The 17,501-nt window shown below is 34.6% G+C and overlaps 1 protein-coding gene across 2 annotated transcripts in view; it reads right to left on the bottom strand.

The window, feature by feature from the left end:
* Positions 1-17,501, bottom strand: part of LOC115874277 — a 54,461-nt gene that overhangs the window by 9,995 nt on the left and 26,965 nt on the right. For both annotated transcript variants that reach the window (XM_030889378.1, XM_030889379.1), the window contains exons 8-10: positions 15,909-16,197; positions 7,439-7,676; positions 540-642 (exon numbers count right to left, since the gene is read on the bottom strand). In XM_030889378.1, coding sequence (XP_030745238.1) covers positions 540-642; positions 7,439-7,676; positions 15,909-16,197 — 630 coding nt within the window. The remainder of the gene's footprint in view (positions 1-539; positions 643-7,438; positions 7,677-15,908; positions 16,198-17,501) is intronic.

Genomic DNA, 17,501 nt, shown 5'->3' with positions numbered 1-17,501 from the left:
TTTTAAATAAACCATATGCGAAAATGTCACAACTTAACATATGATGTCATTCTATTCAGAGTGATATGTTCTATCAAATAAAGTTAAAAAAACCGAGGGTATAATTTAAAAATCAAAAGTTGTAGTCATTTCCGGTGAAACAGGAAGTGACCAAAACGTCAATCAATCATAATTTATGTCATATATTAACATACCAAATCTCGTTTTTTTAAATGAAAGAATAAAAAAGTTATAGGGGGTGAGCCACTTTTGAGACGCACCCGGTATTTTATACAAAATATAGTAGAAAAGAGTTGAAATAAAGCTGCTGTTCAGGCAAAATATTGTTACACAACTAGTTTTTGATATTATTGAAGTTGTAGTGAAGTTTAATAATATATGTCCAAAAAAATAATATTTATTTACCAGTTTATGAACTAAAAGAATCAAAACAATATTAATTATATCCAAAGTAAAATAAATTATATCTTATTAAACATCTTTTCATATATTTTTTCCCCAACAAACATGAAAATATAGGACAGTAAGAAATTGTTTACTTTTCCATCAATCGTGGCTGCTATTGGCATTGTATCAAAAGCATTGTTTACCGCATTCCAAACTTCATTGCCCAGCTTATCGCCAAGTTTCAGGCAGCACTCTCTAAGATAATTAAAAATAAAAGTAATCAGTGTATTTCAGTGATGTCCTGGTGCGAAACAAAGATACACAACGGAGTATTTCCTTTATGATAGAGTATGTTGAAAATGCATTCGGATTAAAACACGTTTAAATACCAACAAATAAAAATTTAATACAAAGAGATTCTATCATTATAATTTTGGCGTTATTAAAATTTATTCTGTGCCCTGTGTCCCATGAATGCTGACAAAAAAAATTAATTAAAAAAAATTAATTAAAAAAAATTAAATTAAAATTTTAAATTTAAAAAAATTAAAAAAATTTTAAAGAGATTCTAGTCTTCTATATACACTCAGATGCAAAAAAACGCAACCGACAAATTTTTGGTCAAATTTAAAGTGTTATATTTTTGTTATTTTTGGCCCTATTTTCATGATTTTTTAGCAAGCTGTATATAATTATATCAACTTTAATTCGTAAACTCAGTTCTTTATAAACTTTAGTATTTGGTGTATTATACAGGGTTAAACGAGGGGTTCTTTTTTTTGCCTTAACTTTAAAACACCCTGTGCAATAATTTCGTGTGTAAATTTTTTTAAAATATAATTTTACGGTCAGAACCATGTCTCCTTAGCATTTTGTTTTTTGGATCATGTTAATACATGCCTTGGTTAATTTTTAATAGCGAAATGAACTTGCCACCATCAATTTGCAATTTTTTCAATTATCATTACTTTTTGATGTTATTTTTCAATATGGCAAGGTGGTTTTGGTGATTATTGTGAACTATATACTACTATGAACTGCCCATCATGTTCGACATTTGGGAAATGCTTGGCAGGAGGTTTAGATGTCGCGAAGCCGTACCAGCTTCATTAAATGAACTTCGCTTAGGGGAAAGTATCGAATGGGAAAGCATAACGAAATATGATATATGCAGCCTCAATGGCAGTATAAACGAACGTATACAGGCAGTTGTAGCAGCTAAGGGAGGCAATACAAAGTATTTTTACAATTTTTTTTTCTGTTTGTATACTTATTGAGTATCTTAGTTCTTTAATATCGTTAGTTTTGTTATCGTTATGAATGTTTAAAACCAGGACTGTATCGTTAGTCTTTAACATTTTTTTTAATTTAATATAGAGTATACAATGCAGCGTAATGTGACGTTACAACAATAGATCACCGATCCCTTCCTGACAAATACAGGAGTTACGCAGGGATGTGTCCTAGCTCCTCTCCTATTCAACATATTGTTGCGGGCCGGTGTGGACTCGACCTAACCTCACAATATGGCCCGCCCTCGGATGACCTTAACATCGCATAGACACCGCAATGATTCATTCGTTCGAGAAGAATCGAGTCCCACTGGAATGGACTAGTACATACGAGAACATTCGAAAACCTTCTCTACGCACCTAACGATCTATGGACTATTCTAGAGTTCTTTACCTGTCGGTATAAAAGCCGGCGGCGGTGGCCTACAGGGGGCAGTTATAAATATACAGTTGACGCGCTAAAATTCAAAATAAATTCTTAGTTATAAATCGTTTGTAAATAGTTCTATAAGTCTTTTATCGTTATTATTTTTGTTCATTAGTGTTAAATAAATAGTGTTTAAATAAATTGTGACTTTCTATCCACACGGAACCGACGAAAAACGTAAAAATTGGTGTCAAGTGTGGCGTGTGTGATAGACTAGGAAAATAAAAAGACAGACAATGGCTCCAAAAAAATTGTTGAAAGACTTGAAAGTGTCCGAACTGAAATGCATATTGGAAGAGAGAGAGTGCGAGACAGATGGAAAGAAAAGCATTTTGCAAGCTAGACTGAGAGACGTTTTGGTGGAGGAAGGCGAGGATCCTGACACATTTTACTTCGAGCTGGAAGGTGACCTTGACTCGTCATTGAAAAATTTACAAGACAATTTAAACGACAATTTGAATAGTTTAAATAGTAAAATAATTGACTTGGAAGTTAATTTAGAAGAGAAAATCAGTGATAAAATTATGGAAAATTCCCAGGATTTAATCAATACATTAGAAGATAAGATCATCGAAAAGTCTAAAGATATACAGGCCAGCTTTAATAATAAAATACTTAATTTAGAAGAAAAGATAACAGAAATCCAGGAATCTTCCAGGGAATTAGAAGAAAAGATTATAGATAATTCTACAGAACTACAAGACAAAATAACACAAATTGAGGACGATGTAAATAAAAAATCGAAATTTAAAACAAGAAATAGAAAAGGCCAATTCACCAAAATGTCAAGAAACATCGGAGGCACCGAAACTAGTCGAAAATAAGTATATCTCAAAGTCAGTTATTAAGCCTCCACAGTTTGACGGAAAAACCGCTTGGGTCAATTATTTTTGCCAGTTTGAGGCCGCTGCGAGAGCGAACGGATGGACAATCGCTGAAAAGGCTACCGCTTTGACTGTCGCACTGCGAGGAGATGCGACTGATATCTTGCAGACATTGTCACATCGGAACAGGGAGATTATCAGCAATTGGTACGACATTTAGAAATGAGGTACGGCCAAGCTCATTTGGAACATGTCTATCATTCCCAGCTAAAAAATCGCATTCAAAAGTCAAATGAGTCTCTGCAGGAGTTTGAAGCCGACGTAGCCCGCCTCGTTCGCCTTGCGTACCCTGCTATGCCCGAAAATGTTATGGAGCGCTTAAAAGTACAGGCTTTTATTGATGGTTTATGTGACAACGAGACAAGGCAAACACTTCTTTTAGCTCATCCAACGCATTTGGGAGATGCCCTAGCACGTGCCCTGGAATTTGAGGCCGCGAAAGAATGCTCTAGGTCTCTAGGATTTGTACGGGCTGTTGAGGAGAGTTCCGACGATTCCAAAGTGGAAAGGATTGTGCGGAAAGTACTGGATCAGTATATGAGTAAGAAGGGGGGACCGATTCGCTGTTGGAATTGCGGACAGATGGGAAATCGTTGCAAAGAAGAGAAAGAAGTGAAAGTCTTAAGGACGACTGTGGTTGGTGATAGTTGGCAAACCGAAGATCTTGCAAATGACCAAATCAGTGATCCAGAGTTGGGCTTGGTGATTAACTGGAAAAACGCGGACCAGAGACCAACGTGGGAGGAAGTTTGCAGATATTCGCCGAACGTGAAGTCGTACTGGTCCCAGTGGAATTCATTGGTAGTAGATAACGGATTACTTCGCCGTGTGATTGAGAGACCAGAGGGACAAGAAGAGAGAAGGCAGATCGTCATTCCAAAGAAGAGGGTCCCGGAAATCTTGGCGGAAGTTCACAATGGAACCAGCGGTGGACATCTTGGTATTATCAAGACACTTGGCAAGCTGCGTGAACGGTTCTACTGGGTGAACTGCAAAGAAGATGTGAGGGCCTGGTGTAAGAAATGTGACATTTGCGCAGCCATTAATGGGCCACAAAAGCGTGGTAAAGCCCCTATGCGCCAGTACAATGTTGGTAGTCCCTTCGAACGAATAGCGATCGACGTGGCTGGTCCTTTCCCGGAGACGAACGATGGCAACAAATACATTGTGGTAGTAATGGATTACTTCAGCAAATGGGTCGAGGCCTACGCGTTGCCAAATCAAGAAGCGTCCACGATTGCTGATGCCCTTGTTAAAGAATGGATCTGCAGGTTTGGTGTTCCCATGGAGCTTCATTCAGATCAGGGAAGAAACTTTGAGTCCAATCTGTTCCAAGGCGTCTGTGAAGTCCTGAACATCCGCAAGACCAGGACGACTGCTCTACATCCACAATCCGATGGGATGGTTGAACGCATGAACAGAACTATCAACCGTTATCTGGCCAAAGTAGTCTCTGACCACCAAAGAGACTGGGACAAATTTCTTCACCTGTTCCTGTTGGCCTACCGTTCATCCGTCCAAGAATCTACAGGGCAAACTCCAGCCAGCATCGTTATGGGACGGGAAGTGCGCCTACCCTGTGATCTGAAATTTGGTTGCCGACCGGGAGAAGAAGTCGCCGGAGAAGATTATGTCCACACACTACGTCAAAGGATGGACGACATTCATCAGAGAGTCCGCCTAAATATTCAAAGTGCTAGTGACCGAATGAAGGAACACTACGACATTCAAGCTGAGCATGGAGGATACCAACCAGGGAAGTTGGTGTGGCTATATAACCCGCAGAGACGTCGTGGGTTATCTCCGAAGCTACAATCCTCGTGGGAAGGGCCATACGAAGTCATGGATAGAATTAATGACGTCGTATACCGTATCAGAAAATTGCCAAAAGGAAAACCGAGGGTAGTCCATTTCAACCGTTTGAGCCCCTACCAAGGCGAAATAGAAGATCGTGCTGGGACCGTGAGAACCTGCAGCTTTGATCCCCCTGATTCGGAGATGTCCTTTGACGATTTCATGGCCCGATACAACAGCAGTGAGAAGGCTCGCTATGGTGTAACCAAAGAAGATCAACGAGACCTCTTTTCCGTGCCTCCTGATTATTCGCTCGCTCATTGTGTGGCTCGAGATTTGCGGATGTCCAGAGGAATCGCTGCGACGTTCAATGAGAAGTTTGGGCGTGTCGGAGAACTACGCCGACAGGATCCAGAGGTTGGAAGCGTCTTGAGGCTAACCGACAATGCACATGGTCAAGCAAGGCACATCTTCTACCTGGTCACCAAGGAATGGTCCCCGAGTAAGCCGACTTATCTCAATCTATGGAAGACCCTGATTGAACTGAGAGAAGCCCTGCTAAACAACAACATTGCACGATTAGCCATTCCGAAGCTGGCGTGTGGACTCGATGGTTTGAGTTGGCGTACAATCCGGAACATGATTGAAGTCTTGTTCAGATTTACGGGAATCGAGATCCTCGTTTGCTGCTACAACCCAAAGCTGAGATCGGGAGAGAAAACTGTAGACTGCTATTTCTACCAGACTTCGCAATGTACCAGGGGCCAGCTTTGCAAATACCTTCATTCACCGTATACATCTCGGGACGAGCATGTGCCTAAGAAGGGGCAGTGTTGCGGGCCGGTGTGGACTCGACCTAACCTCACAAATATGGCCCGCCCTCGGATGACCTTAACATCGCATAGACACCGCAATGATTCATTCGTTCGAGAAGAATCGAGTCCCACTGGAATGGACTAGTACATACGAGAACATTCGAAAACCTTCTCTACGCACCTAACGATCTATGGACTATTCTAGAGTTCTTTACCTGTCGGTATAAAAGCCGGCGGCGGTGGCCTACAGGGGGCAGTTATAAATATACAGTTGACGCGCTAAAATTCAAAATAAATTCTTAGTTATAAATCGTTTGTAAATAGTTCTATAAGTCTTTTATCGTTATTACTTTTGTTCATTAGTGTTAAATAAATAGTGTTTAAATAAATTGTGACTTTCTATCCACACGGAACCGACGAAAAACGTAACAATATTTATGGCAGCGCTCTCTATTATAGTGGACAGCAAACTGCAGGAAAGAGGAATGGGTGTCAGATACAGGTATGACAGCGGTCTATTCAACATAAAAAGACTCAGCGCAAAAACACGTATAAAATTTATCACAGAGCTTCAATACGCTGATGACTGCGCTCTAGTTGCAAAAACATTACAGCAATTACAGAAAATCCTGATCAGATATACCTGGGCATATGAGACTTTGGGCCTTAAGCTGAACATCGATAAAACTAAAATCATGTGCACTCCCCATGAAAATAATAACAGTGCTCTAAAAATCGGAGCAGAACAATTGGAATACGTAGCGGAATTTAATTACCTCGGCAGTTTGATTTCGGAAAAGGCCAATATCGACTCTGAAATTCAGCACAGAATTAGCAGCGCCTCAAGGGCATTCTGGAAATTAAAAGACAGGGTTTTCTACAATCGTGACTTGAGCACAAAAACAAATACAGTGTACCGAGCAATTATAATCCCCACCATGTTATATGGGAGCGAAACCTGGGTGCCGTACCGCGGACACATGAAGGCATTAAACAAGTTGTAACAGAGACACCTTAGACAACTCTTAAGAATCCGGTGGTTTCAAACGTATTTTCAAACGTGTCTCAAACGTATCGGTCCTTGAAAAAGCTAACTGCGAGAGTATTGAAGTCATGGTTACAAAATCCCGCTTAAGATGGGCTGGTCACGTATGCAGAATGCAAGCAAACCGCATATCAAAATCACTGCTTTACGGTGAGCTTGTAGACGGTAAGAGGAAACCGGGTGGACAACTCAGAAGATACAAAGATATTTTCCATGAAAACTTAGGGGATAAGTAAGTATGCAGCATCAGTGGGGGGAAGCAGCGCACAATAGAACGCAATGGAGGAGAATTGTAAACTCAGTTAACAACGACAACCAAAAAGTAAAGAGGCAACAAAGTAATGAGATTTCTGAATGACCGGAGTGTGGAAGAGAGATAACATCACGTAACGGGCTTTTTAGTCACAGAAAAGCTCATGAAAGAAAACGCCTTGAGTTTTCTCTGAACAATTTTGTGAACAATTTTCTGATGCGTGTCAAATACTCGTCAGCGAGTAATGGCAGTAGCAAGCAGATACAACAATGGTCACCAAAACAATCTTGTCATATTAAAAAATTACATCAGAAAGTAACGATAATTGAAAAAAAAATGCTAATTGATCAAGATCAGTTTATTTTGCTCTTAAAAATTAACCAAAGCATGTATTGACATGAATCAAAAAACAAAATACTCAGAAGTCATGGTTCTGATTTTAAAAATAATACCAACTTGGTAATACATTGTTGAATATTAACCTCCATATCCAAATTAGAAAATAAACTAGAAAAATTGAGTATAAAGATTAATTATTTACTTATAAAACGTAAACATTTTTTGGACTTCTCTTATTTCGTGGTTCCCTCTCAGCAAGCTCACTTTGTTCGGACTTTGCAACTTGTAAGACAGCAAATACGATATGACTTCAATACTGTATGAACCTCTGTCAACGTAATCCCCCAAGAACAACAGGCGACAGGGACTCAAACCTGGACCGATGTGCCAAAGCGTTCTTTCGAAATAGAGCAAGTCTGCCACGTTTCCATGTAAGTCACCTAAAATAAACGAGTCGCATTTAAATTTTGAAGTTCTACTACTTTAGCTGTTTGTTAAATATCCTAATATAATTGATCGGAGCGATCCACATCAAAATATTTCAGCAAAATTTGTCAATTCATTTTAAATTTAGTTTTAGTTTTGACTTTGTTATTTTTATGAAATCGACATGTTTTTCAATGTAAAAATTGATATTTATCCATAAAACTATAAATCAAGAAAAAAAAATTAAATAATAAAAAACTACACTCAGATGCAAAAAAAACGCAACGGAGAAAATTTTGCTCAAATTTAAACTTATATTTTTGTTGTTTTTAGCCCTATTAATGTATTTTTTAGCAAGCTGTATATAATTATAATATCAACTTTAATTTGTAATCTCATTTTTTTATAAACTTTAGTATTTGGTATATTATACAGGATTAATCGAGGGGTTGTTTTTTACTTTAACTTTGACACACCCTGTGCAATAATTTCGTTTGTAAATTTTCCTGAAAAATAATTTTAGGGTCAGAACTAACGATGGGAACTATTGAATGAATTAGACTATCGAATGGTTAATGAATGAATGATTTCAACTATCGAATGGTTTTATTCGAATAAAATCATTCATTCATTTGTAAACTAAAGCATATGTGACAACCTCGCCGTGCGACTAAATGGTTATCGTTGAGCCACGGCACTATCGAATGCTTTTGATAAATGAAATTTAGTATTCGTTTGATTTTTGTATGCGTCAGTGCATTATTGATTCTTCCAAATTTTTATAACTTCGCCGTATAAATACTGTGCTATTTTTGCGTTTAATAGTTAAAATACTAAAATAGTAATTTTTTAATTTTATTTATTGACGATTGTGTGCATGTGCAGGTGGTCAAAATTTTTCCGATAATTTGTGTGGTTTTCCGTAGTCCGATCTTTCAATTATTTAATTTTATATGGTATATGGTCTATTTTTTAATGGGAAATTTTGAGAAGTAGCAATTTTTAAGGGAGATGAGATGAACTTACAATTAATTTTAAAAATACATATTTGTATTTTAGATGTTTTAATAATATGAATTAGTAGAACTTAATAATATTATATTTAAGTAATGTGGTTAAATAAATGGTGATCGAACTCAGAAAAAATTAAAATGAAAGTTTTACACGTGCCAATTTAAAAAAAAAGTTAACGATGTTTGTATTTTGTTTATGGTAATTCTCTTACATGTAGTTTTTTGCGAAGAAATATTTCATTTATTTTTTAAAGTAAATGCCAGTAAAAGTAAATATAATTTTTAAATAGTAATATAAAGCACCTAATATAAATAATTTTGATTTCTAATTTTTTATTTATATTTTAATATTTATATTTCATTTTTGATTTTAAAATTTGTTGTTAATATAACAAATTAGTTCTGTAATTATTATTATTTAATAAACCAACGTTGTCAAAAAATTTAGAGACTATATTATTTTTAAATAGGATCTAATATAAATAATTTTGACATCTAATTTGTTGTTTATATTTTGCTACTACTTAAAAAAAATATTTATATTAAATGATTATTTATTATTTAAATTTTGTTGTCAATAGGTATAACAAATTATTACTGTTATTATTATTTATTAAACCAGTCTTTGCTTAAAAACATTAAAAATCATTTTCCTCTACATCCAAAATAACAAGTATTATTGCAGTGTAACAACAGAATATTAATAAAAAAAATGTAGAATATATAGACATACTATCCCTAACTAACTAAAGCCAAACAATAATATTCTTTGCTAATATCAACTAATACAAAAATATGGCAACAGCGCCCTTCATAATGTATTTTCTGTGTAAATACTAGCACCTCAATAAAAAAAAAAATAATGTGTCCTTATCTATATCTGACTCCGCAAAATCAAAGATGCCGGCTTCTTTCATAGCATTGCCACCGACCGCTGTCGGCTTCTCTCGAAAGAAACCTACGTCGCCGGGCGACAACTAAAATTCAGTTAATATTTTATTATAATCGATCCTGACGTATAAATGAATTTCATAAATGAATGAATTTTATAAATGAATGGTTTTTGCTGCCGAATTACTAAAATACAATATTTCAAGGCAGATGACGGATCTATTCGATAATTTTTATTCGAATAGTTTTCAACGAATGTTTTCTTACCAACTATCGAATTATTCGAATGAATTACAACTATCGAATGTTTCGATAGTATTCATTCGATAGTTCCCACTACTAGTCAGAACCATGTCCCCTGAGCATTTTGTTTTTGGATCATGTCAATACATGCCGTGGTTAATTTTCAGAGCAAAATGAACTCGCCACCAACAATTTGCAAGTTTTTTTTTTCAATATGATAAGGCAGCTTTAGTAATAATTATTGTGAACTATATACTACTATGAACTTCCCATAATGTTCGACGTTTGGGAAATGCTTGGCAGGAGGTCGCGAAGCGTTACCAGCTTCATTAAATGAACTTCGCTTGGTCCTTAAAGAAGAATGGAAAAACATAACCATAGACAAACAAATAAAAGAGACTGGCAAATTAAATGGCAAAGAGAGGGACAACGTTCCTGTAGCGCAACTCAGAACGCAAAATTTCGTTCTCTTTATGTTGATCTGCGCATTGCGTCTATTGGGCCCACTATCTCATTCTAATATAACAAGAGAGAAAGAAGCAGTCATATAAAACGTAATTTCTAAATAGAAATTAGAACAATCGCCTTTTCGTTTTCGTCATCATGACAACCAAGATGACAACATCATGACAATTCGTAATGTTTGTTAATTTTTCTTTTGGTGATTTACCTTTTTTCTAAACTCTCCATTTTATTGACTTATGAATATGGGTAGGAAACAAATTCCTTTGTTCCATATAGGTATTTATATTTTGTTACTTATAATTTTAGGTTATACTATTTGTTATTTTATTTGCTGCAGGAGCCAGTATCATGATACAAAGAATACAAGGTATGATATTGCGCAGGTTGGTCACTACGTCACAGGTGATAAACGGCACCATTGGTCGGCAAGCTCTGCGCGCCAATTTCAAATTGTCAAACAGATTGTGTCAAAATGTGAAAATTTGATTGTGTCAAAATGTGAAAATAATTTTTCAAATGTCAAGCTCGATGTCAAAACATAAGTTTTGGGGTTATGTCCTAATTCTTCCCTATTTTAGGTCTTTTTTTATTAGTGGCAATGGAACAATATGTATATTTTTTTGTATGGCGTATGACGTCACAGGTGGTATGCGCAAACTTAACGAAATTGGAGCCACTATCGATCATACCTTGTTTTCTTTGTACCATGAGCCAGTATCATCTATTTTCTATATGTATTGGTGCCCCCTTTCTCTGATAGATATGTTAAAGACACCAGGTAAAATAAAAGTAAGTAGTTATATGTATCATCTTATTAAGAAAAAGTAGAAGTAGTAGTGTCAAAAATATTTCGAACCTCTCTTAACATAACAAATTAATACAATTAATTTTTTTCATTTTTTGGGTAGGTAGTTTATAGCTGCTTTATAGTAACCAGAAACTTTATTAATATACCTATTTTACTTTTGTTTTAGGACTAAAACTGGACTTGAATGGTTCAGGATGAATGGAAATGGTTCAGGATCATGATTCTCGTAAAGTCTTTTTTGCTTGGATATTCACTTTGTTATTGCAATTAGGCAGTCTTTTCGAAAATGATATTTTTAAGGCCCTTTAAAAAAATTGGCCGATCGTTGCCTGCAACAGTCAGTTCTTCTGCATTTAAAATTGGTTGGTGGGTGGAATAAACACTGTTATTTTTTGTTATTATATTATAAAAAGTTTATTTATTTTTATGTATAAATAAATATGTTTATAAAACAGTACAATTTTTGCTTTTTTTATAATTTCCCTTATAATAGTAGTATTCTTTCGTTCTGAAAGAAACTGCAAATTTTCACTTAAACTGATTTATTCCCTACACCACGTTCCCTTTACGTAGTATAGGGAATATGTATAATCAGTTTAAGTGAAAATTTTCAGTTTCAGAATGAAAGAATACTACTAATAATGGCTAATTTAAATTTTCCGCCAGCCGGACTGTGCGATAATGTCTTATGATACGTTTTATACCTATCTCTTTCTTTTTCATATAAAGCACACATAATAAAGAAAGATAGCAATAAAGACGTACGTCCTGCCATGGTCCTGCTAATTGGTTTCAAAATTCTTATTCTGAGTTGCGCTACGGGAACGCGGTTCCACTCTTTACCATGAGATTTGTTACTCTCTTTTTATTTGTTTGTCTATGAACATAACGCAATATGATATATGCAGCCTCAATGACAGTATGAACAAACGTATACAGGCAGTTATAGCAGCCAGGGGAAGCAATACAGAGTATTAGGGTATTTTTTACAATTTTCTTTTCTGTTTGTATGCTTCAGTATTACAGATCTTTTCCTTAATATCGTTAGTTCTGTTATCGTTATTAATGTTTATTAAAACCAGGACTGTATCGTTAGTCTTTAACGTTTTTTTTAATTTAGTATAGAGTATCCGATGCAGCGTAATATAACGTTATGATAATAGTCACCAAAACCATCTCGTCTTTTTAAAAATTACATCAGAAGTAATGATAACTGAAAAAATTGCAAATTGATCGTGATCAGTACATTTCGCTCTTAAAAATTAACCAAAGCATGCATTAATCCAAAAATTTAATGATCAATTAAATGATCCAAAAAACAAAATGCTCAGGAGACATGGTTCTTACCGTAAAATTCTATTTTAGGAAAATTTACATACGAAATTATAGCACAGGGTGTTTTAAAGTTAGGATAAACCCCTCGATTAACCCTGTATAATATGCCAATTACTAAAGTTTACAAAAAACTGAGTTTACAAATTAAAGTTGATATAACTATATACAGTTTGTTAAAAAATGCATACAAATAGGGCTAAAAATAACAAAAATATAACACTTTAAATTTGACCAAAAATTTCTCTGTTTTTTTTTGCATCTGAGTGTATATTATAAAGAAACTATTACACTAATGTCTCGCCAATATAGTGCAGATACGTTATTAGTGTAACCAGGACGGCACTTAGCAATCCTAAAAGTCGAAAATACGGACCAAATTGAAAAATTCGTTCTGAAACATGTTTGATTAGCAAAGTGATTCTTTCGTCCCCAATAGCAATATAAGATCATTATCACAATTGAGATATATTTGATATCAATTAAACTTTTCTCTGCTATAAAAAATGTCAAGTTGCCACATTTAGTTATTTATTTCCTGACATTGTCAATCGTTTTGACACTTTAGTTTTGTATTACGAGTTATGTTTACTAACAGACCTTGCAGTCGAATATTGTTTCTTTTTATAACCTCTTTTAGTGCGAAGTGTACAAGATAGCTTAATAGCCGTAAAAAACTCATCGCGACTTTATTAGAATATCTGGAGCGGGAAAGCGGTAGTAATGGCCCTTTATGTCCCTTAAGTGCTGTTAAGAAGGTAAGTTATGTTGATGTAAATAATAACTGTTTATATATTTATAATTAATTTATTTTTGTTTACTAAAATATTTTGATTAAAAGAAAATATGCAAAAGTGGGCAACGCTGTGCCGATCAAGCTTAATCACATAACTAAAAGTTTATTTGATATGAACTATAACTATACATCGCTTAAAGATAAATATGTTGCATCTAATAAATGTTCCACTTGAAAACTTCACTTTAATCAATACTTTCTAGTACATATTATGTGATTCATCTTCGACAAAGCTTAACTGTTTCCATTTATTACAAACTTCCGCTTTTGCATACAACATTAATTAGACTAAAGTAATATAAACGTACAATTTATGACGACTGAAGACGGAACGACAAATACCGCTTTCATCAATAAGGAGACAAAAGGAAAATATAACAAGTAAATACTGCCTGCCTTCATACGTATCTATATTATTAGATATTACACAAAGTATATTTACATAAAATTATATTTACTATTCTACTTCATTAAAAATTTATATATTTTTGAGAAAATTTATAATTCAGGTTTAAATATATAACTCTCTAAATTGACGAAATATCTAGAATGCTTTGAATACAGTAAATATTTTGAATACAGTAAATATTTTAACAATAAATTATACTTGTGAGACTTTTGGAAGCTATGAAAAAAAAACAATATAAACGTGGAGCTAACAAAAGCAGTGAAATCATTATATGCCTAAACAAACAAAAACTAGAATAAAAGTCGGCAAAAAGTTAACTACAGGATTTAATGGAACCAAAGGTCTCAAACAAGGGTACTGTATTTCACCAACACTGTTCAAGATCTATCTCGAACAAGTTCTCAAAGATTGTAAGTAAAAATGTAGAAATAGAGTACCCATAAGGGGATAACATGCTTTACACACTGTGCTTCGCGGACGATCAGGTGCTCATAGCACAAGATTACGATGACATAAATTATATGACACGTAAGCTTATACTCGTAGAAGAATATCAGAAATGGGGACTCGAAATTAATACTAACAAAACAGAATATATGGGTATCGGAGGAGAACAATAAGACCTAATACTAGAAGATAAAAATACAAATATTTGGGTATAGAAATCACAAATGATGGCCTGTTGGATACAGCAATTAAAGAACAAAACCAACTTGGAAGGTATGCTATCACGGTATTAAATGGGATACTGTGGGATAGAAGCATAAACAACAGGAACAAAAGACTAGCATATAATACCATCATCAAGAGTATAACCCAGTACAGCTGTAAAGTGTAGCCAATTAAGGAAACAACAAAACGAATGCTGGAAGATATAGAGATGGATTTTTGGAGGAGAGCAGCAGGCAAATCAAGACTCGAACAAATGACTAATGAACGCATAAGAGAGAATATGGTTAAACATACAATAGTGGACGAGATAAAGAACAGACAACTCATAAGGTACGGACATGTTCAACGAATGGCAGAAAGAAGAATCCCAAAGCAAATCATAAACTGGCAACCTGCAGTAAGGAGAAAACCGGGTAGACCGAGAAGTTGGAAGGAAGGGATTGACACGTTTATGGAGGAAAGAGCTCTCGAAGACGGTGCATGGAGAGACAGACAGGCATGGAGAGATGGCATTGGAAGACGTAGAACGTTTTAAACCGATTAATATATATAACAATAATTATATTGGATGTATTATATAAGTAAAAAAAAATGATTAAATATAATATAATGACACCACTAAAACATGCACCCCTAAATACAAAAATCAAAAGAAACATCCTTTGGAATAGCACAGTCTTCTAACAGTAAACCTAATCTGTTTGTTACTGTTTTATTGTTTTAAGAATAAATTAATTTTTTGTTTACTAATCTGAATACAGAAACTATGGATGATGAAAAGAGATTTAAGTAAGTACAAAATAAAAGTAAAAAATGCGAATCATACATCTGTCAATTGTGACATTTTTTGAATAATATGTTATTTAGAAGAAAGTACAAATATACTTCATTATTGAAAAGTAACTTCAGTAAACAAAAGTAATATATATAAAATAAAATTAATATTTTTTATATCTAAACAATTTTTTTAACTTACTGTCATTTACCAAAAAAAATATTTTTTTAATAGCTAAAACCATACTGATTTTAGTTAAGTTTTATTTTTATTAAAAAAAATAATTGCTTAACAAACCATATTTTATTCACTCATTAGGGAGCAAGTTGGGTAACATTCTAGCGAATGGAGTTTGTGTGTGGACCAAGATTCGTAATATGTGTGTTAGTTCGCCAAAATCTTTCTAAGCATGTTGCTTAATAAAAAATGTTAAGTAAAGATGACATAACAACTTCGTCACAAAGTTCTATTTTATGTTAAGATTTCTAAAAATTTTTGTGATCAAGTAAGAAAAATAAAAGGAACCACGACAAAGAGTGCGATATTCTTTAGACATTATAGATATCTTTATTTTGATAATATAACAAAATAGGAATGTTAAATACTTAACCGTAGATGAAGCTAAAAACAAAGCAAAGTTCTATATAAAATAAAAATAGAATAAGAGAAGTAAAAAAACCACAAGTGTGCTATTTTTTGATGATGGGAATAAATTCCAGAAACCGGTCATCAGGTGGTTGTTCCTTTCAGTCTAATAAACTTAATGCAGAAATTAACACACTTGTACTGTTTAAGACATTTTTACTTCTCTGTGTGCCATTTTTACTTGGTTAAATACTGACCCATTATATACACCGGAGAACTCAACTCCAATAGCCTGGCTTGGTTGCGCATGATCTCCCTTACTTGATTGCACACTTGGATCAGATTTCTGGCGAATATATTTGGATCTAACTGGCCCCAGGTGTAAGAAGTTTTGCTGTCTTTAACGTTATTGATAGTGGTGAGGTACCTAAGACCTTTAAGTACTTCATTGGTGACGGAACGTTGGCTGAATATATCCATAGATAGCCGTTTGGTTTGTTCGTTCATCGGTTGCTTTATAGTTGTGGCAGATACAGCTTCTTGAATCTAAACAAATGTTTACACAGTAAAAAACAATGTCTTAGATTGAGCATTCTCCGCCTGTGCTGCCACCATGGGAGAATATTCCCAAGCAGCATTTGGACGTCGGGACAGCGTTGCGTCACGCGACCAAAGGTCGGGGCGCAAAGTCGGCAAAACCTCGTGCCAACCCTAGTCTGCACTAGTTTGGGGAATAATTTTTGGGTCGAAACGACGTTGGATACCTACGTTGGGTAGCAGCCTAATTTAGTACAAACTGCAACGTTGTTTAAAATTCTAATTTACCGAAATACAAAACTATAATAATATGGCGTCTATGTCGCGTTTTATCCCAAATTGGGATAATTATAATAAAAATATTATTTTTATAATTTAGTTAGAGACATATGCCAGACGGCAGTAAAGGAAAACAAAACAAAAGTATTTAAGTGTGGAGGATGTTTGAAGATCATAATTATTGAAACACTTTAACCAACTCTGTAACTCTCGTTACCAAAGGCAAAAAAGTTAAACGCAAACAACTTTATTGATAAATGTATTGTTTCTACTTTGAAAAATACTAATGGGCCTTAAAATTAAAGAAGTTTTAAAAAAATTCTTGAATTTTTTTTTAGTAAAATGAGAATAATTTATTCGCAGTCGAGAAAAAATTGTTTTCGCGTGTTGTTTAGGGTCAAATATTTCAAGTTAATGTATTCCAAAAGCAGGAATTGCTATTATTCAACAACATGGCGGCTTTCACTTTTTTGCTTTGGAGATTAAGATGGAGTAGTTCGAGTAGCCGCATACTGAACTAATAAAGTCGAAGTTCAGCCTTAACAGGTAGTATACTAGTCGCAAGATTGCCTAATTTAGTCAATCTAGAGTCTAGCTTGTGACGCCCTCTAAACTTTAAATAAACGACGGAGTGGATAAAGTATCGGTAATATGTCGATGTATATTTAAATTTAGTTTTATATGTGCCTTTCTTACGTCCCATTTTAATTAAGTTTTTTTTTTATAAAAACAAAAACAGCACTGAACTGTCTGACTGAACAGAACAATGAAGTGAAAATTTAAAATTTAAGGTTATGGTTCAATACAGTTGCATAAAGGTAGTGGCTCGACGTCCTACCAACGTAAGAGTAGGGAAATCTAAACAACGTTGGAATTAGTAAAACAGACGACGTTTGCATAACGTTGGAATAGATCCTGAAAGTGACGTCGGAAAACACTTTATTACCCAACATTGTACGTTGTCCGAATCACCCAAAGACACTTAAGCAAAAAAGGTTACAAGACAACGTTTATTCGACGTCGCAGAAGCTTTT

Source organism: Sitophilus oryzae, unplaced genomic scaffold, assembly GCF_002938485.1.
Source record: "Sitophilus oryzae breed Bouriz unplaced genomic scaffold, Soryzae_2.0 scaffold_125_pilon_pilon, whole genome shotgun sequence".
NCBI lineage: Eukaryota > Metazoa > Arthropoda > Insecta > Coleoptera > Curculionidae > Sitophilus > Sitophilus oryzae.
This window is presented reverse-complemented; position numbering and strand designations above follow the sequence as displayed.